The sequence below is a fragment of the Myiozetetes cayanensis genome, unplaced genomic scaffold (genome assembly GCF_022539395.1).
Source record: "Myiozetetes cayanensis isolate MyiCay16 unplaced genomic scaffold, myiCay2020 scf15, whole genome shotgun sequence".
Lineage (NCBI taxonomy): Eukaryota > Metazoa > Chordata > Aves > Passeriformes > Tyrannidae > Myiozetetes > Myiozetetes cayanensis.
In genome coordinates, this window is record NW_026087159.1 from 14,335,852 (window position 1) to 14,362,661 (window position 26,810).

The 26,810-nt window shown below is 54.7% G+C and overlaps 1 protein-coding gene across 1 annotated transcript; it reads left to right on the forward strand.

Annotated features, from left to right (window-relative positions):
* Positions 1 to 634: 634 nt before the first annotated feature.
* Positions 635 to 26,810, forward strand: DRP2 (dystrophin related protein 2). Its single transcript, XM_050310572.1, has 24 exons — positions 635 to 1,022; positions 7,668 to 7,821; positions 11,541 to 11,674; positions 12,482 to 12,638; positions 13,768 to 13,888; positions 14,431 to 14,699; positions 15,153 to 15,299; positions 15,843 to 15,921; positions 17,075 to 17,135; positions 17,490 to 17,551; positions 17,811 to 17,885; positions 18,603 to 18,804; positions 19,015 to 19,100; positions 19,812 to 19,969; positions 20,079 to 20,245; positions 20,537 to 20,648; positions 21,030 to 21,166; positions 21,430 to 21,495; positions 22,221 to 22,286; positions 22,583 to 22,726; positions 23,354 to 23,591; positions 23,726 to 23,846; positions 23,994 to 24,080; positions 24,842 to 26,810. Exons 2-24 carry the CDS (start codon positions 7,714 to 7,716, stop codon positions 24,859 to 24,861), a joined length of 2,817 nt encoding a protein of 938 aa, XP_050166529.1. The 5' UTR covers positions 635 to 1,022; positions 7,668 to 7,713; the 3' UTR covers positions 24,862 to 26,810.

Here is a 26,810-nt window from a genome sequence, read left to right on the forward strand (position 1 = left end):
GTGTTTAAAACACAAGGCTGGGATCAGATTGGAATCTTCTTTCCCACCAGGTAATTTGATTCTGTTTCTTCTTGTGTTGTATGAGAATAACATCAGTCACAACTTGAGTAGCTTGAAATCCTTGTGTGGAATGATCTGAAGAACTGTAAACAGTTGTTTATGGACCAAAATTCCCAACTCTGTGTCTGCTTGTGTCCTCAGCCAATTTACCAGCTCAAGTACTTCTGTTTCTTGTGAGCTGAGACAAGATACCCTGACATTTAAAAAATCTCCCCACCCCAGCTTGGAGAATTGGCTCTTCCTTTACTCATTTTTCTTCTCTAAGAAGAATAGGAAGCATAAAATGAAGTGGTTATGCTATAGTTTTTTTCCTCCCTAATTTTGAAATGGGCTATTTCGAAGTTATTAAATCTTATACCAGATACACAAATCGTGGTTAAGGGAGGAGGTGAATGTGTCTGGCATTTTCCAGCACACACAGGGCCGTATCCAACCTAAAATGAGAGCGGCCAGCCCTGCCAGGCGGTGGGAGATGTCGGCAAGCAGCGGGCAGCGTGTCTGAGCCCAGCAGCCCGTGTCAGGTCTCCAGAGGTCAGACCACGGCGCTTTTTGTGTTCGCACATCCCCCCTCCTCCCTTTCCTTTCTCCCTCTCCATGTGTATTTTGTCTCCTCCTCCCGTGCGTGTCTGTCTTTGCATCCCCACTCTTCTCCCTCCCCTCCCTCCGGATCGATCGCTGGCCGAGATCTCCGAAGGGCCGGGCGCTCGCTTTGGGATCGTCCTTGTTGTTGCTCCCGCGTTTTGCCGAGTCAAGGGTATCTCTTCGGAGGCTCGGGGAGATGCTGTTCCCGGGGATGTGATCGCATAGCAACACAGCAGCCGGGGCGGTGGAGGAGGAGAGGCAGGCGCGTGCGGCAGCGCTCAGCCTCAGCATGAATCCCCGTCACCGGGGCTCCTCTGCTGATTCACACCGACAGCCCCTCTCCCCGCTCCCCCGCGCCTCAGACCTGGCGGACTCGGAAGGTAGGCCATGGCAAAAATTTGTTTCACGCTCAGATCCTGGCTGGGCTGGAAAAAGGGGGGGAAATACGGACAGATGGGTAACCTGGGCAATCCGCTCCTTGGGCGGGCGGGCGAGCGCATCCCACCACAGCAGCGCTGCCCGCGCCTGTGCGGGAGAGGAAACTTGCGGAGAAGAAGAGAAGGGTGTCAGGGTGGGAGCAAGAGAGGTGGTCAAGACCATTTCCTCAAGGGAGAGGCTGGGGACCAGTCAGCGATGCGGCTTCCCAGGGCAAACAATAGTAGCCGGCATCCCGGCATCCCGGCTCTGGTGCTCTGCACACTGAAGGCTGATTTACCCTGGCAGTGCTTCTGCCTGAGCTGGAGGACTGCTCCAGGCAGGGGGCATGGTGGCCTTCCAGCATCTTCTTGGGAGGGTTAGACAGCAGGACAAGGCAAGGACCCAAATATTTCTTGAGTAGTAGGCGAGGATCAGACTCCAGTCCCAGCTCTGCCCTTTTCATTCATTACCTTACACAGTCCAGCCTTGCTCCTTTTTGTGTCCACCCTCCCCTCCCCCAGCTTCTCCCCAGTCCCTTTCACTCATTGTTCCTCCTCCTGCCCTCTCAAGGTCTTCTATTGCCCCCACTGACCTTCCCTTTGATGCAGGCAGCCCTGACTGACTGCAGAACCACCCGCAGGAAGCACCGGACCTTTCTTGCTCCCCAGGGCTCAGCACTCTGCCTCCCTCTCCGTGCCAGACAGGGGAGCCTGGGCTGTGGCTTGTCAAGACTTAGTGCCACAGATTATTATGTGTCCCCAGTCCAGCCTGTTCCCTTCAGTCTCCCCTCTGGCACAGCACCCCAGCTGTGGAGCTCCAGTGGTGGAACTGCCAGCACTGTATTTGTGGGGTCTCGATGCTGAGATTGCCCATGTGCAGTGACAGGGGTGTGGAGCAGTCACTCCCACACTTCTAAACGCCACGCTCTCTCTGGGAGAAACCAATGTTTGTCTGGATTTTGGTTTTTTGTGTTGGGGGAAAAAAAAGTCTCATCAAATTTTTGTCAGTCTGTTTTCCTTCTGCCCCAGTCCAAGGTCCTTCACACCTTCTTTCCTGCTGCTGTCACCGGTCTGTCTGGACCCCTGAGAGTTATTGTTTGGTTATTCTCTGCAATGGCCTTTCCTGTCTGACCACAGTACCCTTGTGGAGGAGGCTGTGTGAAGTCCCAGCCATCAGGTTCAGTTGTGCCAGGAGGGTTCCTGTTTTCCTGGCATCCGTGTGTAGCTCCTGTGCCTGCCGTGGCTCTGGTGCCATCTCACATCCTCTCCTGCCACTTCCCTGTGCTGGAAGCTGCTTTCTCTGCTGCTGGGGCAGTTGTCCAGGCAGGGCTCTGGAGATGGCACTCTGGACAGGGACAAGACTGTAGCCATGCAGTTCCAGACTATCTCATTTTGCAGCACCGTGTCCAGGAACGTGGATGCCTGGAGAGCTGGGATGGGGAGGTGTTGGAGTGGGTGCTGTGATGTGATGCTGTGCTTTCAGGTCCTCTTTGTTAACTGAGGAAGCTGAGAGGAGGACCTTGTCTCTGCATTAATACCTGGGGGAGGTCAATGCTGCTCACCAAAACTGGCCAGGACTGCAACTGTGAGTGGGGTTGCTCGGGCTGGAGTGGCTCTTTGCAAAACTAAACAAAGTGAGATAGGGAAGGGATTAAATGAGCAGATTCAAACAAAAGCCCTGAGTTCTGGAGACGTATGGTGAATTTCTGAATATAATCACATTTTGAGAAATATATTCAAGGCTTCCACTTTAGCCTGCATGCCTATAATAAAAGCATAAAATAAGGCTCATGAAGCAAGATATACTGACCACAAAATATTCAGTCTTAAAACCCCCTCAATTTTTATGGCTGGTGCAACCTTCTTTCAGTCATTAGGCAAATTCTTGCCCTCTCCCCATCCCTTTTGGGAGGTTGCTCCTTCCCCTTTTCCTGCTCCCTTTGTCTATCAGGTCAGACAACACATTTTTTTTGCCAGTACAGCAGGGCTGTGTGCTCCCAGCCGGGTCCTCTGGGTGCTTGAGTCATTATCCTTTAATAAAAGGAGGAGAAGAGACGGCAAGAATTCCTAGGAAAAGTGAGCTTTGGAGAGAGCAACTTAAAACCCAGCTGGGGCTCTGAAATGATGTGTGAAAGAAATTTGGATTTCAGTCTTCCTAAATCAATTCCCAGAAGTTATTTTTAAGCAGAGAGAGGAGTAGTCAGTTCTGCATGGCCGTGCTGTGGGCATACACCCACACTCACCTGGTTAGGTGGAGGCATCATCCTCACAGTTTCCTCACAGTGCAAAAGGAACTGGTGAAATTTTTCAGCTTGAGATTTTGTGTGAACAGTGCACGTTCTGTTGCTTGGGAAGATGGAGAGTGAGTGAGCCAGCAGAGGAGATGCTGCTTCTTTATTAAGGCGTGTGGCACCTGTTTATGCCCTGAATTAAAATAACATTTTGGCTATGAGTTCAAAGGCTAAGTTTTCATTTAAGAAAGCAGCTCATTAAAAGGCAGAGTCCCCACTTCACCCACCCTCAGTGATTAAGTCATCTTCTGTGCCACTCACTCCCAGACACAGCAAAGATTTTATGCTGCTTCTTAAGGACAGGTGATTAATTCAAGGACCCTTCATTCTGATTAATAAAGGGGACCTGGTCCTTTGGCACCTGGGATTTTTAGCCCTTGGATGATGGGGTTGAAAATGCCTGGCTATGTGAAAGATAGCTGATAGTCCTTTTCCCCTTTCATTGTACACAGGAGCACAAAAGAACCAGGAGAATGTTGGGATGACTTTTTTTAGGGAGTGTGTTTGGGTATCTATTCCTGGTTTGTAAAGAGATGGAGATTAAGGACCCAACGCTCTAAGAGGAAGTTGAGTGGTTTGTATGTTGGTCCCAGTGGGAGAAAGATTTCTCTTCCTTCTCTCTCACCAAACCCTGACCAGTGGGGCTTTGGGAAGCAGGTCCTCTGGCCCTCGATCTCAGGCTTAAACTATTTACTTGCATGTGCAGAAAAACAACTTTTGCTGAAACAGGATGTGCTATTAAGCAGTCGAGGGAGTCCTGCTGTCTGACAGCCTGGGAATGCTCCCTTTGTTGGCATCTGCATGGGAGCTGAACTCTGAAATATCCACAAGCCTCCCACCTTTCCCCTGAAAGGACACCGAGCATGCTGAGCTGAAATGTTATTACTTCCCTTGTACAGTAAGTTAAACAACAAAATCATTAACATTTCCAGCAGCAGGGAACATGTTTGTATTTCCATTCCCCTCATGGGATGCAGGCTGAGCTGCCTTGCCTCAAAATTTTCCTGTATTTTTTTCCTTATAGGCCAAGATCTGAAGGGGAAAGTTTCAGCCCAGAAAGAATGTTTTGGAGGAAATAATTAGCAATTCAAAGCATAAGCCTTGTGATCAAGAGACCTCTTGACTTATATCCTGTATTTGCTGCTGTTATATGAGGTAGAGAGCCAGAAATTCAGCCTCTGACATTGGACTCTACCTTCTGTGCCAGGTCCCTAATCCTGGGGTTACCTCAAGCTCCAGGTGAACTCCCCTGGTGTTTGGCAGGGTTTGGATATGGGTTTGTATCAGGAGGATTTGAAACAAATGCAGCAAAATTGCAGGATTAGACTGTGCATCACAGGCACCAGTGGCAGGCTGTCACCTGCCTGTGGGCTGGGCTGGAGAGGAGATGCTGCAGGAGATGGGACACAACCTCTCCAGCCAGCCTGGGCTGCTGTGAAGCAGGAAGAGAACAGAGCAGTAGGTTGTGGGGTAGAGCTGAAGCAGAACTGGTTGAGCAAAAGCCATTCCAGCTGCCTTTGCCAGACTGCCTGTAAAGCAGGGAGTGAGGCAGGTTCTCCAGTGCTGAATCTGTAACAGGTACAGCTCCTGTGGGATGAGGAAAAAGGCAATTATTTTGGTTTTAATGCACCCCAATGCCCAAGCATTCAACTACTGTAGGGATTTTGGGCTTTCTTACTTTTCAACCAAAGGACCATGTTCTCAGCTAGGCTAAATGGTGGTGGCTTGGTTACTAAAATGTTTGGAAGCCCCAACACAGCACTGTGAAACATCTAATGCTTCGTTTCTTAAGGTGTGCTGAGAGCAGAGACAAGTGTTGGGTGATTTTCATGTGGGAGGATGCAAAAGAGTAGCATGTAATGAGGCTCTACCTGATCCTTCTGAGGACCAATCTGACCACCTTTGGGCCTGGAGTGGGATCTCCAGTGAGGATCAGGTGAGACACACCAGTGGAAAAGGTTTCACTCCTTGCTCTCTCTGCTGTGTGAGTGCAGTGCTCCAGTGCCTGCCTCGTGGTGACTCCAAAACTGCTTCTTGCAGCGTCCTCCTGTGGAAATTCTCACCTGCTTCTGCTCACCTGGGCCTTGACGTTTGTTCTTCTTGCACAGAAACGTGTCCAGGAGACCAACCTCGCTTTATAACTGACCACATTGTTCCCTGAGTCCTCTGAAGGAGGATTCCCAACTCCTTCTCAAGTAGAGGCTTGCACTAGGCTACAACAGGACGATAGTTTAGCTGTCAACACCTAAATCTGTTTTGATTGATGTCCCTTGGCTGTGGTGTGCTGGGTCTCCAGCACCAAAGCTGAGTGCAGAGGGTGAATGGGGGTGAGGGGGAGGCCAAGTGGGTCACAGGTGTGGCTCTTGACAGACACAGGCACCAGCAGCGGGCATTTAGCCAGGAAGCACCCACAGAATATCTGCTCCACACGCTGCAGTGCCCAGACACAGCGCTGTACTGAAGCACCAGAGCAGAAGTGCAAGATTGGAAGCTATTTTGTGTCTTAACAGAAAAGCAGAGCAGATCCAAGAGCATTTCTGCTCTCCTGGTTCCTGTAATAGCAGGGAATTTGGCAAGGGGTTGTATGAAGCTGCTGGTTTGCTTGCAGACTTGCCTCTCCATATGGTTGACTCTCTCTCCCACTGAATGTCCTCCTCTGTCCTGGCTGCTGTGCAGCTCAGTTAGTTCCACACTATTGTGGGTTCTTCTCCACCTCTGGGCTTTGTCTTTGCCCTTGCAGAGAGGCAAAGAGCGGCTGAAGCATTGCCATCAGACCTGCAGTGGTGTTTCTGTGTCAGCAAGGCATAGCACAGGACACGATGAGGTGGGTGCTCAGATCAAGTCTTGTTCTGTGACTGCAGTCTTGGACCACCTTTAGTTCCCTTGTGCCCTGGCTCTGTGTCCCAGTGTCCTGTCATCCCTGAAGGAGTTCCAGCTTCATTGCACTGGGCCACAGAAGAGCTGATGCCTCAGGATGGCAGCTGCAATGAGATGACACAGAACCTCACTGGCACAAGCCATGGCTTTCCCAGTCATGGGGAAAAGCTCAAAGGCATTCCTGTGTCAGGTTTTGAGGCAAAATAATAACTTTTCATGCCCTAAAAATGGTATCTCTGCTATGCTGACTGTCATCCAGAGGCCATTTAGAGGAACAGAGCCCATACAGCACTGGAGGAACAGGGTGTGGTGTTGCCTGCTGGCAGAAATCATCCACTGTACCCTGGGAGCTGAATGAGGTGAATTTGCCCCAAGAGGCTGGGGGGCTTTGAATACCCTGGGTTTTGTAACTATTAATGTGTCCTCATAGTCCCCTGCCTGGAGAGGAAAGGAGCAGGGTGAGGGTGTTGGGATGCACAGCCTGTAGCATTTATTGGTGCAAATGGGCGGGAGGGAGAGAGGACAGGACCTTGGATTGCCGGCATGTTGGAGAGCTCAGCACAAGCTGTTCTGCTGGAAAGGGAGAGAATTATGGCTGTTAAAAACTGCTAAGAGATTAAAAAAAAAAAGAAAAAAAACATAACAGGATAATCTGTTCTTTTAATGTGTGTAATGGAGGGGGGAGAGGCAGTGAAAGCTCAGGCAGGGGAGTGAGGGATGTGAAAACGCGAGAGACGGGCAGTGTGTGCCAGGGCTGGAGGGCTTTCTCCTCACCTGCCTGTCCAGTGGGATTGCTGGCAGTGCAGGATGTGCTGCCTGCTCCTGCCCTGCAAGGCCAAGCAGGAAGATTCTCAGCTGTCCAACTGAGCTGGGTGTGAAGGAGCCAACAACCTTCTTCCATCAGCGTTGTTCTGTCTGTGCCTGGAAGCCGCCTCACCTCTGCTTGGACATGAGGTCTGCCTGCTGGGGCAGGGGACTGTTACCTTCTAGAAGTAGGAAAGTAATTGTCTGTTATGGGGATATGTTTATTAAACATAATTTGTTGTCCTGGATTAAAAACCATAGCACTGTATCACCTACTAGGGAGAAAATTAACTCTATCCCAACCAAAACCAGAACAGAGGTAATAACAGTGAGAGCTTCTCTTGCACCTTTTTTGAAACCATGGACATCTCGTGTAGTTCAAGAAACCCAACCCTTTTTGAAAACACATAATAGTCTGTGGGGTTTACTAACAGAGTATCAATACAGCAAACTGCATAACCAGGTGCACAAAGAAGAGTTGGACATTTAGATGAAACGATATTGCACCATTAGGAGAAATATGTTAAATAAAAAATTGGTTCCTTTTAGTCTCCAGCTGCCATGAGGGCATCTGGGAGGGGGCTCAGCTCCACGAGGAGGTGCAAGCTGACCCAGGCGCTCTAACGCTGCTTTCCAGGTGCTCGTGCCCGGAGTCATCTCCATCCCCATGAACATCGGTTCTGATGCAGCCCCTGGTGATGCAGGAATGGCTCTATGTCCTCCCCCGATGTCCTGAGTGGCACTCCCCAGCCCAGGAGCAGCACAGCAGCACTGCCCCCCCGCTGTCTCAGGTAAGAGCTGGCTCTGGGAGCCTTTCCCGTGGCAGAAAGTTGGTGTGGAGCAAACCAGGGCCTCTGCTACTGGTGGCAGGTTGGTCTTCTTTCTTGGAAACTTGGAAGAATGTCAGCTTTGGCTGAAAATGCAGATTTCTAACCTTCTTGGTTGCAGAGGAGAGGCTGGAAATGAGCCCTTGGTGAGTGCTGTAAGGCGGAGGAGGAATCTGACCTCTTTCCAGCCTAGTTATCTTGAGGAACAGAGAGTGTGCTCCCACTGTTGATCCCTCTCCTCCCTCCCCAGGGTCTCTGAGCTGACAGACCAGGCTCCTCACGGGAGGGAAGGAGGGTCTCTGGGGACCCCTGGGTATATGGCAGGAGTGAAGAACAGAAAGGTGTGCTGGCAACTGTCTGCAGAGCTGCCTGTGCTCTGCACTGAGCTGTCATGAGCTGCTTTAGCACCTTCAGAGTGGGGAAATGCTGCCTCAGCTCTGGCAGAGCACAGCTCCCACTTTACCTGTAGCTGTTGGCCCCAGGGTACCACTCAGCTGACTGGAGACTGATGGACAGAGCCAGAGTTTCCCTTGGGTGTTGTCACTGTTCTTCCCAGGACAAATGAGGTCCCAGCTTTGCCTTTTCCTTTTTCACCGTGCTTCAGACCTGCAAAGCAAAGGCTGATGCTGAGGCTCCTCCCTGCTGAGGTGGCCATCAGCCTGGCCCCATGCTGCCCCTGAGAGCCTGGATCTGAGGGAGGAAGGCAGAGCTGTCTCTGGAGAGGCTCCAGGATGCAATAATGAGGCAGTGGGGCAGCCTCTTGGTAGCTGAGTTAGGATTTATTGGCCCCAGGGTGGCTGTTGTGGTGCTGCTGCCCAGCCAGTGCTGTTAATGAACATCAAATGAAGCCCCCTCCTCTGTCTGGGAGCTGGTCTTGCATCTGAGAGGTGGTGAGAAGAGAGAGGAGGCTGCTGTGCTGGTCCCAGAGAGAGGGACAGCAGCAGTCAGATGTGCAGGCAGGGAAGGAGGGGAAGAGAGGGAGAGATACAGGGAGCTTTTCTTTCCCTCCTGGTAGGTGGAAGAGAGCATGGAAACAATTCTGGGCAGCAGGACTGTGGGGGACATAGGAAGCCAGCCCAGAGCCTTCTGGCAAAAAGAAACTATTTGCACCCAGTCCAGACTGGCAGGAACATCTGTGCTGGCATCCAGCACTGTGCTGGGGCATGTGGGGGGGGTATCTTTGTCCTGGGGCATGTAGGGGACAAGGAGGGCATCTTTAATTTTGTGGGATTAGATTAGAAGAAGAAGGTGACTCTTCTGGATAACTGAAGCTTGCTGGGACCATTTCCTGGATAAATCTCTTTCCTGGCAAACACCCCTGTGTGCTCTGCATGTGCTCCAGCATGTGAGGGTAAAGTCTCTGCTGCTCAGCCCATGCCAGCCCATGCCCTTTGCCATGCCCTTGCAGAGGTTGTTGTTGTTCCACAGTGCCAGCAGCAGTGACTCTGCACACACCTAATTTCCCACAGGGGGTTGCCCTATGGTGGGCAGATCTCTGCCCCCTTTGTGCTTCAGGGGCAGCCACGAGGTTCAGGCAGGTTGGAGGCTGCTGGAATGCCACTGGACAAAGCTGGGATTGAGGCTGGCTGGGAGGCACTGCCGCCCCCCTGCACATTCCTGGGGGGTCAGTGCTCGGGGCATCCTGCTCTGCCGGGCACCCAGTGCTTCCCTGCTGCCCTCCTGGGTGCTGCCTGGGGCACCAGGAGGGCTGGGGGGCAATGCTGGTTCCTCTGGAGAAGCTGAGGGGCCCTGCAGCGGATCTGTGGCTGAGCACAGGTAGATGCACTTGCCAGAGCCTGCGTGAGTGTTCTGCGCCCGAAAATAGAGCTCTTCAGGGGTGGAGGGGGAGTGTGAGCCCAGCCTGCTGCTGCTGCTGCTGAACTCTGGGGAAGGGGTGCTTAGGGGATGCTCAGAGGGCAAGCACTGCCCTGTGCTTTGTCCTAGGGGGGCAGATGTTCGGCACCTGCGCTGCGCTTGGGCTTATCTACCGGGCTTGGTCTGTGAGTCAAAGGCTTGGTGGGCTTTTAATTTCCTGAACAAGGCTGGAAGGACTCTGTGGTCTGCACAGCTGTGCTGCAGTTGCACTACACATCTAGGTAGAGCTGCTCCCCTCCTTTGGAATCCCCTGGGATAGAGGAGAGGGCTGGAGCACTCCCTGGCAGTGCTGTGGGACTGACCTACTTCAGTGCCGTGAGGATCTGCACATGCAGAGTATTGATTTTTCTACGTGCAAGCAGCAGTTTTAGCTTGAGTGGGTTATTATTCATGGCCCCAAGAATCCTGTGAACTCTGTGGGTGACGGTTTTCTCTGTTTTCTTGGTGCTCCTGGAGTGGCAGGATGGGGAGGCAGAGAACAGCCTGTTAGATGTTTTTAGATGAATCAAACTTAGCACCAGTCTTGGCAATCATTTGATTTCTCTCTGAGAACTGGTGTGGAGGGGGTATTTTTAGCCGTGCAGCCAAATTCCTCGTCTGGTGATTTTCTCCTGCCTGTTGTTTTCCTCGGCTTGGCTGGATCTCTCCTCTCGACACCTCTTGCGAGCCCTTGGACAGGACAAGTGACAAGTATCTCCACATTCCCCTTGGAAGAGCTGCTGCTTTCCCCCTGGGGCAGCTGCCCTTGTCTGGCAAAGGGGTGCCTGTTGTATGCTCTGTTTAGAGAGCACTAACACGATTAATTATGGCTGATTAACCACCTGGGGCTAATTATCACAAATGAACTCTGATATCAAAGCAGCATTCCATGGAAATGCTGCCGTTTCTCTGACAGAACACATCGCTGTCTCACTTGTGGAAACGTGTCCATGTGTTTTTACACAGGACATGTGTTTTCTGGAGAAAATCTTCACTCACTGAGTTAGTGAGGTGTTTCTAGCCCTGCTGGTGTGTGTTATCACCAGCAAGTGCAACCGTGTGTTCTCTGCCACCCTGAGCAGGGGCACGATGCAGCGCTGAAGGCTTCGGAGAGGATTTGTTGTCCAGGGATCAGCAGTGTTCCCGTGTTCCCAGCTGAGTGGTGCAGTGCAAAGTGTGTGACTTCCTTCGAGTGGCTGGATTAGGATTTGCTGTCACCTTCTCCATGGCCTTTTGGAGCACCCTTCCCACCGCTGCTCCCTCTGGAGAGGCGTGGAGGAGAAGCAGCACCTGTGGAGGAGAAGCGGCTTCCCAGATTTGCTGTGCAGGCAGGGAATATCCTTGGGCTTCTGCAGAGGAGCAGGTGGCAACTGCCAGTATTGGGGATGGTATAAAGGAGGCTGGCAGATCCCCTTGCTCCTTAGAAACAGAAGGACCCTTCTCCTCTCGAAGCACAGAAGGTCTGCATGGCATGGAAAAAATCATCATTAGCCCTGCAGGGACTGTGACACATAAGGACCAGCGCTGGTTTAACAGCTAGCAGTGAGCTAAGATCATTGCTGGATAACTGAGGAGAGTAGGAGATGTGCAGTAAGCCCTTCCTTCAACCTTTGCTCTTAGTTCTGCTGGAGCTGGCACTGCACCCTTCCTCCAGGCACAACCATGAGCTTCCTGGGAGCTACTGAGAGACCACTCAGGCAGCAGGGCAACCCCTTTGTGAGTTGAAAAACCAGTCATGGGCAGGACAGAGTGGGATAGGTGTCCCCAGGGGAGTGCCCAAAGCCCCAGGCAGTGATCTCTGGATGCAGCGTGGTTGTGTTTCTGCCCAGGTTGAAGCCTCGCAGGATGGTGCAGGACCTTCGTGTGTAACCCCCCGGGCTCCAAGCGGTGCTGCCGGGCCCCAGGCCCCTCTGGAGATGAATCTTTGCTGGAACGAGATAAAAAAAAAATCCCACAGCCTTCGGTAAGAACCCCTGCCTGGAGCAAGCCTGGCCCTCCAGCCCTGCCTGCTGCTCGTGCTTGTCAGGAGCCTTTGGAACTTTTTCGCTTGATGAGCCACACGAATTCACAGTGACCTTGGCTCAGTCCTCCCTCTTGTCCACAGAATTCTGAATTTTTCTCCTTATGCTGAAAAGCATCCCCTCTGTTTCCACCCATCCCATCCTCCCCTCCCTCCCCTCCTTCACTTCTCCTTGCTTTCTGCTGCCCCCTCTATCCCCTGCCATCTCTGCAGCTGGTATCTCTTTGCCCCATGGCTTTGCCTCCACACACTCTGTGCTTGTCCCTTTGCCGGCAGCCCTTTCCACTTCCACTGAGGGGAACATGCCCTCCAGACTGTCAGAGGTTGCAGCTCCACAGCCAGCACGACAGAGAGCTTAACTGGGGCGTGTTAATTGTGTCCTGCCTTAATCCAAGGCTTCTGGAAGCTGCCCAGACATGTAAATGCCAACCCAAGCCCCCCATGCCAGCCAGAGCACAGTTCTGACCCACAGGCAAGCACAGAGTGACTCTGTCCTCCGCTCTGGGCTCCAGGGTGAAGAACAGCTTCAGGGTTTCCTCTCCCCAGTGCCTCCATGCTTCACCCCACCTGGCAGTGTAACATCTGTGCTGGCTGAGGGTCATGCACAACCCACACTAAGGTGTGCTGATGCTCACTGGTGGAGTCCTGGGGGTCCCCACCCCACCATGGTGCTGTGCCTCCCCTCCGCAGGGAACCTGCTCCTCTCCCGTCTGCCTGACTGCCAGCTCACTGTCCTTACTCTCCCGCCAGGGCTCGGCTGGAGGCCTTTTCTGACCACAGTGGGAAGCTGCAGGTGCCTCTCCAGGAGATCATAGACTGGCTGGGGCAGAAGGATGAGGAGCTCTCGGCACAGCTGCCCCTGCGGGGCGATGTCCTCCTGGTGCAGCAGGAGAAGGAGACGCACGCGGTACGTCCCCTCGCGCCTGCCCTGCCGCTGTTCTCTGCTGGGGTGAGCTGAGGGTGGGACCCCTGCCTGTCTTCACTGCCCATAGCCCACAGCCTGGGAGTGCACCAGTGCTGGGCTGTCTCCATCTCTGCTCCCCGTGGAAGGGCAGAGCCCGTGGCAAATCCCCCTGGCAGTGACAGGCACGGCCCATCTGGTTTTAGACACAGAACCCGCATGGCAGCCTCAAGTCACCCGCAGGTGCTGCAGCTGGTTGTGGGCCCTGTCAGTTGTAGTTGCTTCCTTATGTCCTACCTCTGCACTGGAGGGAACTGCCTCTCACTGGCCTCTGCTTTTGGGATCCTGGGGCTTGAGAAAGCTGGTGGGTCTAAGGGCAACCCGGTGGTTGGGACACGAGTGATTCCTGCAGTAACACATTTCCATCATACCTGAAGCTGGGGTAAACCCAGGCAGATGAGAGTTTCCTGCTCCCATGATCAGAGAATTTACTTCTCTCTGCCAGTGGCTGTTGGGTTATATTTTTTTTTACCTTGAAAACAAAAATAAACTGCTTACTGTTGCTATCCCTCATCCTTGCTGGAGCCACTTCCATGGTGCTCAAACAGCCCATCCAGCAGACAGCACTGCAGTTGGAGGGGAGGAGAGGACATCCAAAACCAGGGTGCCTCTGAAGCCTTCCCTGGCAGATGTGCTGCTCTGGGGCATCCTGCTGTTCCTCTCCTTGCTCCTGCAGCAGCTGGACCTGTTGCTGAACAGCTGCTGGAAGGACTGTGTGCATGGCCATGCTCTCACTGCCTGAGTGAGGAGCATCTCCAGCAGTGCCTGTGAAAGCACCACAAACACAGCAGTTCCTCTTGTGCAGCCCTGGCTCAACACACCCTTCTGTGCTGGCTGTTCTGCCTCCCCACTCCAGCAAATCTGCTGGTCAAACCTCTGCAGGGGCCACCTTCTGGCAGGGGGTCATTCCTTCCATGAACTGAAAAAAGATTTCCCTTAATGTTAACTTCTCTCTGTGTCTCCAGTGAGATTTGGGCCCTGGGGTGAATAAATAACTGCTGCATTTTGCAAGGGGGCAGCAGGGCACAGTCTTCTGTCTCAGCCTGCTGTCTCATCTCTGTGCTCTGCTCTCCAGGCATTCATGGAAGAAGTGAAGTCTCGGGGACCATACATTTACTCTGTCCTGGAGTCAGCACAGGCTTTCCTTTCCCAGCATCCGTTTGAGGAATTAGAAGAACCAACTTTGGAAAGCAAAGGTCTGTGGAGCTCCCCCTTCCTCGTTCTCTCATAGCACAGCTCCTCCTGAGCTGGCATGGAAAGAGTGGTTGGTACAGGTGGAGTGCAGGTGGTTGGCACAAAGAGGAGCAAATCAGTGCTCTGCCTCACACCACCGTGCCCCAGGCTGTTCCCAGGCCTTTGGCCCAAGGTCAGACTGGCACAGGGCAGTGTCACTGTCCCTGGTGAAGGCAGAAGCACCTGGTACAGCTCATGACGGGGGGCACCTCATCAGACAGCATCAGATGTGCTCTGGGGCAGGGTTTTAAAGGGCAGCAGGGCTTCTGCCTGTGAGGACAGGCAGGGAGCAGTGGGCACGAGTCTGTGGGCAGCCTGGATGCCTGGGGGAGCTGGTGCAGAGGTGACACTGTTATGATTTATTTTCCCTCCCTCTTTCCAGTTTTCCCTAGATGTTTTTAATCTCCCATTTCCACGTCCTCCCTCCATCTCTTGGCCCACTCTCCTCTGGGCTGGGGTCTCACTTTTCTCTCTGTTCTGTTCCCCCTCTGCTTTGCCCTCCCAGATGTCTCTCCCCGGCACCGGATCCAGAACATCAGCCGCTTCGTGTGGAAACAGGCCAACGTGGCCAGCGAGCTGTGGGAGAAGCTCACGGCCCGCTGTGTGGACCAGCACCGCCACATCGAGCGGACGCTGGAGCAGCTGATCGAGATCAAAGGGGCCATGGAGGAGCTCAGCACCACCCTGGACCAGGCTGAGAGCGTGCGGGAAACCTGGGAACCCATCGGGGACCTCTTCATTGACTCCCTGCCGGAGCACATCCAGTCAACCAAGGTACTTCTGGCTCTGGGAAGGCCCCGGCCTTGGCTGCAGAGGTGATGGAATTCTGCTTCCCAGGAGTGACAGTGGGACTGTCTGGACTGCTCAGTCCCGTGCAGCCTCGTTACCTGGGATCTCAGGGGCCAACTCCTCCCTCCCACAGCCCCCTCCCTTTGTGAGGGTGGTTTTGGCCCACGGTGTCCTGTGCTGAGTGCCTTGTCATGGCCTTACACAGGTACAGTGGCTCAGCACAGATGATTCATTGTCCCCATCCCACTTCTTAGGAGATTTGAGTAATCTGCAGCCTGGTTGTTTTGATTTGTGGTTTTTTTCCCTGGATAAGGTACCCTGTGGGAGGGTACCTTGGCAGCCATTAGCCCACCCTGAGCCTGTAGCAGAGGAATCAGATCCAAGCTGTGACCACTCACCTGCTTCTTTTCCTTCTTCCCCTGCTCTGTGGGACTCCAGCTGTTCAAAGAGGAGCTCTCCCCCATGAAGGATGGGGTGAAAGTGGTCAATGATCTTGCACACCAGCTTGCCATCTCCGATGTCCACCTGTGCATGGAGAGTTCCCGCACCCTGGAGCAGATCAACACGCGCTGGAAACAGCTGCAGGTGGGAAGGAGTCAGGATGAAGCACTGCAAATAAACCATGGGCAGCAGGATGGTGGGGAAAGGCCACCACTGCTGAGCTTCAAGGATGATAAAGTACGGCTTGGAACAGCAAGGATGTTACAGCTGGTGTTCCTAGAGGATGAGAGATCACTTCAGTGTGAGGAAAGTGGCTGGTAAATCTGTAGAGGTCTTGATCAGGAGAAGGCAAGGGGAGGAACAAAGAATGCTGTCTGAGGAGAATCAGAGTCTGATGGGTGGAGGGAGTTGGGAAGTGTCGGTACCAGCTATGGCTGCTTGGATGTCTGTGAAAGGACGGATACAGGTGATGTGTACATGCACGTGGAGAAGTGCCCTGTGCTGCCTCAGCCTGGGGGAGGAGGTGTAGAGGGCTCAGCAGACTGAGGGGTGTAAAACCAGAGTAGGAGAGGAAGGAAGAGGACCTATGTGCTGGAGCATGTCTGAGTCCATCCCCAAGCCTTCCTGAATGGGTCTTCAGGAGGTGCCTGATGGATTGCCTCTGAACCATTCTGTCCAATTCTCCAGGCCTCCATAAACGAACGCCTGAAGCAGCTCCAGGATGCCCACCGGGACTTCGGACCAGGCTCCCAGCACTTCCTGTCCTGTACGTGAGCATCTCCTCCTGCCCCTGCCCAGAGCTGTGGGCTGTGGCACAGCAGAATGGGGTGCAAAGCCCTGGTGCTGAGCCCAGAGCCACACACACGGCTGGAAAAGGGCCCAGGGCAGTGCCTGGTGCACAGGAAGCAAAGCAGGAGGCATCTCCCAGCGTTAGCTCTGTGCTGCCTCACCCGCTGGGATCAAGGGCCTGACGTGGGCACAGAGCTGTGACACTCCCAGCAGCATCTCCCAGGTGACACTGGGGCTGTGTCAGCCCTGGAGACCAGGTGGCCAAGACAACAGATGGCAGAAAAAGGCAGTTCCCCCATATCCCGTGTTAGTCATTTGGAGGCTAAAAATGTGCACGTTAAGGAGGTTTTCATTCATGTGGCGAGGCAGAGAGATGCTGTTTCTACAGAGCAGAGCTGCTGGCTGACAGCTCCCAGACCTGCCAAGGATGGGCAGCAGGTTGTGCTCCAGAGCCTGCCCTTGGAAAGGCTGAGCCCTGCAGGGTCTCCAGATGTCGGTGGGATTTGCTGGCCTGTGTTTCTCTGCAGACCATGTACTCCCATCTGAAAGAAGGAATGACTTTTCCATTTGCTGGAATTGATAAGCTGCCTGTGAAAAGGGAAAATAGAACTTATTTATTCATAAAAGGTCATAAAAGGGCTTCCATCCTCTAGATAATGAACACAGGGTAGGAGGTAACTGTTATGGGATGTGTCCTTATCTTCCCAAGATACTGCAGCTGACAAACAGAGCAGAAGTAATGGAAACAGCTGATGCCTGAGGCTGGCCATAACAAGTAGTGCTGTGTGTGTGCACCCAAATCCCACCTGCTACGAGCTCTGCCCACTGGTGACCACAGTGGTGCCTCAGGCATCACCAAAAGCATCGGGAAGTGTCTGTTCCTGAGTTATGAGCTCAGCCAGAGAGAGACCTCCTGTCTCAAGAGGCAAGATGCCTCTAACAAGACCAGTAGTCTTGTGTCTCTTATGAGCAGCATCCCCTTGCCTGCACCAACACCCCCAGCTGGTGACTTGGGAAGGCAGAGTCTCTTCAAAGGCACCCACTTGCTGGCACAGTCCTGCTGGGCTGGCATCAGAAACAGCTTAGAGGAGTGTTTGGTGTTGATCTGACACGTGTCTCTCTCCTTGCAGCCTCTGTTCAGGTCCCCTGGGAACGAGCCATTTCCCCCAACAAAGTGCCATACTACATCAAGTGAGTGTGCTCCCAGCCACAGCCTTCTCTGGCCTGGTGGGAACAGGAATTGGGGACCAGTTAGGGGTGGGAGGCAGTGAGAAGACTGGTCTGAGCACTGGCAGCCTGGCAGAACCTGGCTTTCCCTCCCTGCAGAGGTTCCCAGATGAGGGGGAACGCTGTCTAGAAAGGGAGGAAGGTGGCAGCAAGTGAAGGCATCCTTCTGTGGGCATCTTCCATGTTGCTGTGGCTGGGGAGTGTGCTCAGAGGGATGCAACAGCCCCAGTTTCCACTCCCAGCACCAGCCAGGTCCTTTCTACAATCTCTCATGGCAGCTGCTTGATTATCAGCTTGACTCTTGCTTTCCCCTTCCAGCCACCAGGCCCAGACGACGTGCTGGGACCACCCAAAGATGACAGAGTTGTACCAGACGCTGGGTAAGGAGGCTGGCACACAACCACTCCAGCAGCATCTACCTTCTTGCAGCATGGGGTGCATGTGAGATCCCCCCCAGGCTGCTCTCCCACCTCTGGCACGGAGTCCCCCAAAGCACAGTGCCCCCCTGCCAGACTCTGCTCCTCATCCTCTTGCACGTTGTCTGCTTCTGCTGGTGGGGCTGCAGCTGCTGCTTCCTGCCCTGGAGATAAGGGTGTTGTTGCATCGTGGTTTCATTCTCCTTTTCCTGTGCTGTTGCAGCGGATTTGAACAACATCAAGTTCTCGGCGTATCGCACGGCCATGAAACTGCGGCGGGTGCAAAAGGCCCTTCGATGTGAGTGTGGGAAGGGCTTCCCTCCTGCTGCCTCTCCCTCGGTGGAGGCATTAAACTAATACAAGCTTTTACCAGCACTTCAAAGGCAGGAGGCACCAGGGGGCAGGGAGCTGAGGCAAGAAACCAGCAAGAGCAGCCTGTGTCTGGAAAGCTGAGCAAATCCACCAGTCTGTGTCAGTGCTTTTCTTCACAGGCTTAGGGTGGAAGTATGACAAGGGCAGGTGTTAGTCAAAGGGATTTGAAAACAGAGTGGTCCAGCTCAGATTTACAAATCTGTGGGATCAGGCAGGGGCTCACCAACTAGCTCAGATCAAGCACAGAAAAGTCATGGATGTACCAGAGAACAGAAACCACCCACACTGGCAGGGGCAGAGAGGGCTTCACTGCTTAAAGAGGAGGAAGGGAGCCAATAAACTTGAAATCTGCACTGTTGGTAGAAGCTGGAGGATTAGCAGCCAGGTGAACATCATGCCACAGGAGTTCAACACGATGCCCGGCTCTCCCAGAGGGAGCTGGTCCTCAGAAACTGCTGAGGAGTTTCCAGGGGAGTTGGCAAGCGGGAGAGAAATTCTGGGAGCTGTGCCCATCCTGACAGCATCTCTCTCACTGCTGTGGGACTCACGCTGCCCCAGGTCAGGGCAGGGCTGCACCTCTCCCCTCTTGGTTCTCACCTCTCCCATTTTCCCCTCTCTCCCTCTGCCCGTGCTTTCCGTGCAGTGGACATGGTGACCCTGGCCACGGCCTTGGAAATCTTCAACGAGCACGACCTGCAGCCCAGCGACCGGGCGATGGACGTGGTGGAGGTGATCCACTGCCTGACCGCGCTCTACGAGCGGCTGGAGGAGGAGCGGGGCATCCTGGTGAACGTGCCCCTGTGTGTGGACATGAGCCTCAACTGGCTGCTGAACGTCTTCGACAGGTACCGCTCCCCCAGTGCCCCCCTGAGCTGTGGGGCTGCCTCGCTTGGAAGGAGAGCTCTGTGCTGCTGCTCCAGCTGCCAAAAACGCTCTGGCTGCCAGTGAGGGGGCTGCCTGGTGTGTGCCTGCCTTGCTGAACCCCCTGACAAAAAAAAACCCCAAGCCCCAACCTCCAAAACACTTTCAAACCTGTGCAATATCTCTCCTTGCAGCGGCCGCAGCGGGAAGATGAGGGCTCTCTCCTTCAAGACAGGCATTGCGTGTCTGTGCGGGACAGAGGTCAAGGAGAAGTTTCAGTGTGAGTCTCTTGTGTCCCTTCCCCAGAAACTGCTGTGGAGTAACCTGGGAAACCAGGAGTGCTTCTGTTTCCCAGTTTAGACCTTCTTTGCCCAGGAAGAGCAAAGAAACATCTTTCCTGCAGTGACTAAGCTGCTTGCATCACCACCTCTCCCTCCCTCCCTGGGCCTACGCCACCGAAATTAGGAGGCTTTTTTGCAGGCTGACTGGTGCTGCAGTGCTCTTGCTTGCATGGCACTGTAAGGAACAGAGCAGAAAAGGCACACAGGCAAAAGTTATCCAGTGCTTCCCAGAAGGGGGGGAAAAAACCTGTGGGTGCATGTCTGGGAAGAAGGTTTCAGATAAATTAAAGGCAGCTGCTCTCCTTGCTGCATTTTAACCCTGGTACTCTGCCATGGAATATTGTGGAGGAGGTAGCATAGGAAGCACTAAGGGTTTAAATAAGGGAATTGGGCCAATTCATAGAGGACAGGCCAGCTGTGGCTGTTAAAGAAATGATGTATGTAACCTCTGTCCCAGGAAGTCTCTAAACTCCTGGTTACTGAGAGCTGGAAGGATAAGGGTAAAGGTAATTTACTCTTATTTGAGCTGTGTGCTGGAGATGGTCAGTGGGGCCCCTGGTGTGACCCACACACTGCTCCCCGAGCCTGCCTCCTGCCCAGGGTGTGGGATCAGCCGGGGCTCAGCGAGGCTGTGTCTCTCCTGCCCGCAGATCTCTTCAGCCAGGTGGCCAACGCCGGGGGGCTGTGTGACCAGCGGCACCTCGGTGTCCTGCTGCACGAGGCCATCCAGGTGCCACGCCAGCTGGGGGAGGTGGCGGCGTTCGGGGGCAGCAACGTGGAGCCCAGCATCCGCAGCTGCTTCCGCTTCGTGAGTGCAGAGCCGCGGCCACGCCAGCCCCTCGCGGAGGTGCTGAGGGACCTCCACCCCTCACTGCTGGGTCCTGGCCCTGAGCAGCCCCTTCCTCTCCCTTCCCCAGAGCAACGGGAAGCCTGCCATCGAGGCGTCCCAGTTCCTGGAGTGGGCCAACCTGGAGCCGCAGTCCATGGTGTGGCTGGCGGTGCTGCACCGCGTCACCCTGGCCGAGCAGGTGAAGCACCAGACCAAGTGCTCCGTCTGCCGCCAGTGCCCCATCAAGGGCTTCAGGTAGGGTGGGTGATGCGGGACCTGGGCCCCCAAGGGGAGGGTATGGTGTCCTGCAGGAGCGAGCAGGGTTGGGGGAACCGAGAGCTCTGCAGTGCTTTGGGCAGGGCAGGCCAGGGGCCAGCTAAGGGGAAAGAGCAGGATGCTTCTCTGGGACTTCAGCACCGTGGGTCACTGAGGTGTGACAGCAACACAGGCCACATCTGTGCCCTCCTGCTGATTTCTCCTTGGGCTTCAAACTTCCCTGCTTTTACTGACTTCCACTGCCTCCCTATGGCCTTTTGACCTCTCCAGGTATCGCAGCCTGAAGCAGTTCAATGTGGATATCTGCCAGACTTGCTTCCTCACAGGCAGAGCCAGCAAGGGCAACAAGCTGCACTACCCCATCATGGAGTACTACACCCCGGTATGGAGCTGGGCTGGGCTGGCAGGGTCCTGGCTCAGAGCAGGTCTTGCACTGGTGGCAGCAGCCTCGTGATGTTTAGGCTGGTGCAACCCCAGAAGTGGATCCCTTGTATAGTTCTGTATCCCTCTGCATGCTGGGAGCTGCCTGTGTCCCTGTCATTCTGGGGCTCACAGTGAGAGGTATGCACAGCACCAACCAGTGCCCAGCTTGGCTTGTGCCAGGCCCCACGTCAGGCTGACAGAGCTTCCTTCCATGTGCCCTTAGTGCCTCTTCCTCTGTGGAGCTTGTCCCCAGCTGAGGGGACTTCTTTCTCCAGGGAGCTGACCTGTGCTGCCCTGCTTTTCATTGAGCAGCACCTCTGCAATGTTTGTGTCTCTGCAGACCACGTCCAGTGAGAACATGAGAGACTTTGCCACAACGCTGAAGAACAAGTTTCGGTCCAAGCAGTACTTCAGCAAGCACCCACAGAGGGGTTACCTGCCTGTCCAGTCCGTACTCGAGGCTGATTTCTCTGAGACGTGAGTTGGCTGCACCCTGGGCTGTGTCTTTTGACCCAGCCTGACACTTGGGCTCCACAGATGGAAGGAGCATCTCGGCTGTGAGACAGAGCTCCCACGGGCGGGCTGGAGGGGGCACTTGCTCCGGGGGTGATACAGCACCTGGTTCTTGGAAGAACAGAGATGCCAGTCTCCCTCTCCAGCCTGTCCCTGGCTCTTCTCAGCCCAGCTGAGACCAGGGCAGCCTCTCCAAAGCCTTGCTGACCAGTGTGCATCTCTTGCAGACCAGCCTCCTCCCCGATGCTGCCACACGCCGACACACACTCCCGGATCGAGCACTTTGCCAGCAGGTACCACCACTGGGCACTGCTGTCACACCAGGGCAATGCAGCATGACTTGCATGGGTGTGGAGGGGTTGTGGGGCAGATGCATGGTGAGCTCTTGCTGCTTGCAGCCACTTCCACCCTTCCCAGCACACTGCACCCCAGGCAGAGCCAGGCAAACCTGCCTGGGACACTGCTGATGCCATGTAAATTGGCAGTAAAGACCATGCCCCTGACAGGAGGTGTCTTAGTGATGCAGCAGCCTCCATGGACTGTCCTGTTCCTGCCAGCTTGAGCTGCTGGTTGGATTCTCAGCAGGCAGATCCCTTGATGTCTGTGTGCTCACCAATTCTGCTTGCAAGCTTCCCACTGCTGTTGCCCTGATGTTTGTGGTGCCTCTGCCCTCTCCATGGGGACCCCAGGAGTACAAGGAGTCTGTGCTTGTAGCTCAGGCCCCAGGCTGGATCTGGAATGCTTTCACCCCTTTCTTGTGCTTATGAGAGGGGAGGCTGAGCTGATTGCACAGCAGCAGTCCTTTGTTCCGGAGACTGTCACCAGAGCAGCAGTGTATTTTTGTTTTCTAAAAAGAAAAAACTCTGTAGAGCCTGTGAAGAGGGATAGACTGGTGCAGGCCAGCTGGGAGACTCTGCCAGAAAGGGGTCTTGCAGGGGCTGAAATGATAAGCAGGGTGCACTGAGCAGACATTCAGGGTGTCTCTGACCATATCTCAACCTCTTCCTCTTTCCTCTAGGCTTGCAGAGATGGAAAGCCAGAACTGTTCCTTCTTCAATGATAGCCTGTCCCCTGATGACAGCCTGTGAGTTCTGCCTCCTTTCCCTTCTCACCTCCTGATGAGTCAGAGCTCCTGTGGTTCCATCCATGCTTAGCCAGGGCACAGGAATACTTTGCTTCCCAGTTCCTTTGAGTGAGAGGCTCTTGGGCACCCCCAGCTAGGTAGGGATGCTGAGCCACTTCTGAGCTCTAGACCTGGAGCAGCCAGAAGGAGCTCCCCCACATGAAACCACCTCCCTCCAGGCTGTCCTTCCCCGGGGGCACACAAATCCCATCAGACTGATGTTCCTCACTAAGCTGTTTCTCCACTTGCTGCAACAGGGATGAGGACCAGTATCTGCTACGCCATTCCAGCCCCATCACTGACAGAGAGCCTGGGGGCAGCCAGCAGGTTCCAGGAAGCCTCAACATGGATGACAAGGGAGAGCTGGAGCGAATTCTGGCCCACTTAGAGGATGAAAACAGGTAGAGGCACTGGCAACTCTGAAAGTGAGGTTTATAGCCTAAGGGAGGGAAGGGAGTGGAAAAGCCTGGTGAAGCTCAGAGTGGAGCAAGGGAATAGCTGCTGGGTCTGTAGGTGGGGACTGGAGATGTTGAGTGGGCTGGTTTGGAGAGTGTCCAGCCTAACACAGAGGAGCACTCAGTGAGAGTGTGCACTACAAGGAAGGGAGATAACTCTGTTTCCCAAAATGTTCCTTCCCACATCCCCAGAAGCTGTTCCCTTCCTGAACCACAAACTGGCTGAGTTTAGCTCAGGGCACTGTGCATTTTGTGTCCCTGAGCCCCTTGTGAACAGTGGTGGTGCTGCTCTGGACCACATGAGGTGATGGTCTAGGCGGGGCAGATCAGCTCAGGAGGAGGTGATGCTTTCCCTGCCCGTGTTTTCAGCCTCTTGGGAAGCATTTGCATATCTGTTTGTGAACTCCCCAAATGGGGTAGAGCTGCCCTGCAGAGGAGCATCCTGATCCTCAAGCTTCACAAGCAGCAAAGCCTTGTCCCCGAGGGGTGGGCCATCCCCAGTGTGCAGCTGCCGGGTGTTTCCAGCAGTCCCTGGGGACAAACACGGTGATGCTGACATGGACTGTCTTGCAGGATCCTCCAGGGAGAGCTGAGACGTTTGAAGTGGCAGCACGACGAGGCAGTGGAGTCTCCAACCTTGGCTACAGGCTCCCCTGAATCAGTGCAAGACCCCCACAACGACGAGCTCCTGGCGGAGGCGCGAATCCTCCGGCAGCACAAGAGCCGCCTGGAGACCCGCATGCAGATCCTGGAGGACCACAACAAGCAGCTGGAGTCCCAGCTGCACAGGCTGAGGGAGCTGCTGCTGCAGGTGTGCTCAGAGCAAGGATCTGGGGCCTTGGGGTGGGCTTTGCCATATCAGAGCTGTGACAGTGGCTGAAAGGGGTGGTCAGATTGGAGGAAGGAAAGGGCAGAGGATTGTGAAAACCCCCTTTCTTGCTCCAGCCCCAGGCAGAGTCAGATGGCAATGGCTCAGCAGCATCTTCCTTGGCTTCATCTCCACATCAGTCTGAAGGCAGCCAGGCAAAGGAGAAAGAGCACAACACCCCTGACACCGAAGCTGCAGGTGAGGATTGGGTTTGGGCTGAGCTCCTGGCCCTGATCCCATGGTCTGATACTGCAGGATGCTGCCTGCACCCTGCCAGAGTGCTGGCAGTGAGGTGGATGTCCAGAGAGCCTGCTTTACACCCTCCTGCCCTCTTTTCCACTGCAGATGAGGTGGAAGCCAAAACCCAGGAAGTCAGCATGTGCCTGGAAGACATAATGGAGAAGCTGCGGAGCGCCTTCCCCAGCTCTCGAGGTACCTGAGTGAAATCCTCCTCTCTCACTTTTTGAGGTTTTCCCCACAGAGCCCCTGCCCCGATCCCAGCTTCCCTGCGACAGCTGATGACCCCAGTGCTTACAGCCAAGAGCTCTGCTGCTGCAGCGCTGCTGGGACTGGTGCCTGGGAGCAGAAAGGAGGAGGAGGAGGAGGTTTCACACCTGCAAGGAGAGGCCATCAGAGCTGCCAAGAGTATGGACCAAATAGATCCCCCCAGATGAGGTGCAAGGCAGCCTCCTGCCCTGCTCAAACCCCTGCACCCTGCAGGGCTCCCCACCGTGAAGATGGACAGACCTGCCAGTGTCCAGCCTGTAGTGACCACTTGGAGCCACCTCCGGGCTTCCTCCCTCTCCAGACCCCTCTCCAGGAGAGGTTGAGGCCCCAGTTACCTGGTGAGATGGAAGCAACGGTGCAAGCTCTCCTGACTGCTCATGGACAGCTCTTCCCAGCAGGGATGGAGACTAGGGGATGTGTGTGTGGAAGGCACTCCACTCACCCAGTGGGTTTGGGTGTTGGTCGTTCTGCTCTTTCCCTCTGTGCTCCAGTCCAGGAGCAGCACTTGGTCTTTCACCTGGGGGACCCAGCTTGGTGCCAGCACTAACACGAGGTGGTGTTCTGCCCCTGCAGACTCTTGCCCACTCCCTGCCATCCCTGAGCAGGATCCTGCTGGCTCTGCAGCAGCCCCCTTTAAGCAGGTGGCTCCGGGTCCTATTTTCCTGACCTGTCTATTTCTCTTTCAGGTATGACCTCCCTTATCTAACACCTCCCGTGAGCCAGAGGCTTTTCCTAACCAGCTACCTGGCTGCTTTCCTCCCCCTCCTCTCCCTGCCATGCTCCCTGTGCTGCAGCAGGCCTCGCACAGACTCCCTCCGAGCAGGTTGTGCAGGATGCTTGCCGGCTCCAGAAGATCTCAGGGGAACATAGGCCATGCAGGAGTGGGACTGTGGGCTGCCCAGGAGGCTGGCTTGGTCACTTGGCCACGGTGTCCAAGCCTGGGTGGAGTGGTCTGGAAGAAAGAACTGAAGCCATGAAAACTGCCTGTCTGCCCTGGCACGCAGGGGGTGCTGCCTTTGCCTGCAGCCCTGGTGGGGGATGCAGAGCTCAGTCTCCCACTCTTCATTTTCGTTCAGAAGCCTCGAGGTTTATGGGCACCAAAACACTCCTGGAGCCCCCCCCAGTTTTTAGAATAACTCTTTATAACAGCATCCAGCTGCCAGCCTTACGGTTCAAGCTCTGCCACCCAAGGCTCTGCAGCCAGCCAGGCACGCACCACCTGGAGAGAGTCTGTGAGGTTTGTGGGGTAGGGATGAGTCCATGTTAGAGCTTCAGCCCAGCTAGTAGCCTTATACTGAGAGGGTCTTTATAACAGAGCCTTATCGTTTAATGTGCATATATTTCTATATATTATATATATATTCTGTACTTAAACACTCTCATGGACTCACTCCATTAAATTCTAATACTGTAAGTGTAGCTGCCCTTCACTTTCAGACCAGCCCAAGTCCTGCTCCCCCAGGAACCAGCACCTTCCCTGTGGCTGGTGCTGCAGGAGGGATGCTGTGAGGGGAGCTCACTGAGGGCTGGACCTGCAGCAGGTTCCTGCTTTCCTGAGGATCTGTGCCCTTGCCATGGCACAGAGAGCCCGTCCTGCACAGACCCTGCTCCATCCTTGGGGAGCCTCAGCTCCTGCAGGAAGGGGTTTCTCCGGCCATGCTCCAGCCCTGGGGTTGTTCTGATGCAGCTGCACAGCAGGACAGGTAGGGCACCTCCTTTCTGCCCCCAGGGAGCAGCTGCCTGGCTGCTGCCCCTGCCTTTGAGCTGAGCTGGGGGGTTGAAGGCCCTTGTTGGAGGCAGGTGAGTCCTGTGGGGCAGTGCAGGGGGCTGCTGTGCAGGCTGGCAGGGCAGCTGGGGCGTGGGGGTGGCTCCTGGTCCCAAAGGCTCCATCAGACTGGGTGTCTCGGGCTGTGTTATGTTGAGAAAGAGGCAGAGTCAGGTGCTGTGGGGTAACCCAGAATGGGGGCTGAGGTGGTTCCAGTGCTCTGGTGCCAGGACAGAGACAGGGCTGTTGTTGCTGGCTGGGATGGGATGCAGTGGTGAGGTGTTTTTGGGGAGGCTGGGACCAGGGCAGTGTGCTCAGGCCCAGGCTGTGCAGTTGGAGTGCTGGCAGAGACGAGAATTGGGGGTGAGGTGGTGTGAGCCTTTATGCCCAGGTGCTCAGTGTTGTGTACAGTGTCTGCTGGCAGCAGTGTGGGTTGCTGTCCTCGCTGTCCCCTCTCACAGAGTGGCAGGAGGGCAGTAGCAGTGGTGCTCATGTTAGGCTGGCTTTGTGTTAGGCTGTGTGTCAGGCTGCTGCTGAGAGGGACCACAGGCCAGCCCTTGAGTCGTGTCTGGACCCCTCTGTTTTCCCAGTGGCAGGATGGGAGCAGTGTGGGGAGGAGAGAGGTTTGGCCTGAGGATGAGGTGAGAAGTGTCCATCCTGAGGGGAGCTGGAGAAGAAAAAGGGACCAGAGCTGCTGGCCCCAGTGCCAGGTGTGGGGAGCAGGGGTGACCAGGTTGGGCACTTGGGCTGTGTCTGGGAGCTGGGATGTGGGAGGGGAGCAGGCTGGCTAATGCTCTGGTAACCATGTACTGTGGTGCTGCTGTCCTCACTGCTTTGTGCCATCTCTGCTCTGGAAAGAGAATAAATTTGTATTTATACTGAGACCTGGA

Excerpts from the sequence above, each read along its gene's own strand:
- DRP2 (XM_050310572.1), top strand. The coding sequence starts at position 7,714 with ATGCAGCCCCTGGTGATGCAGGAATGGCTCTATGTCCTCCCCCGATGT. Across the intron at positions 7,822-11,540 it reads CTGCCCCCCCGCTGTCTCAG|GTTGAAGCCTCGCAGGATGG; the intron begins GTAAGAGCTGGC and ends GTTTCTGCCCAG. Across the intron at positions 21,496-22,220 it reads ATCGAGCACTTTGCCAGCAG|GCTTGCAGAGATGGAAAGCC; the intron begins GTACCACCACTG and ends TCTTTCCTCTAG.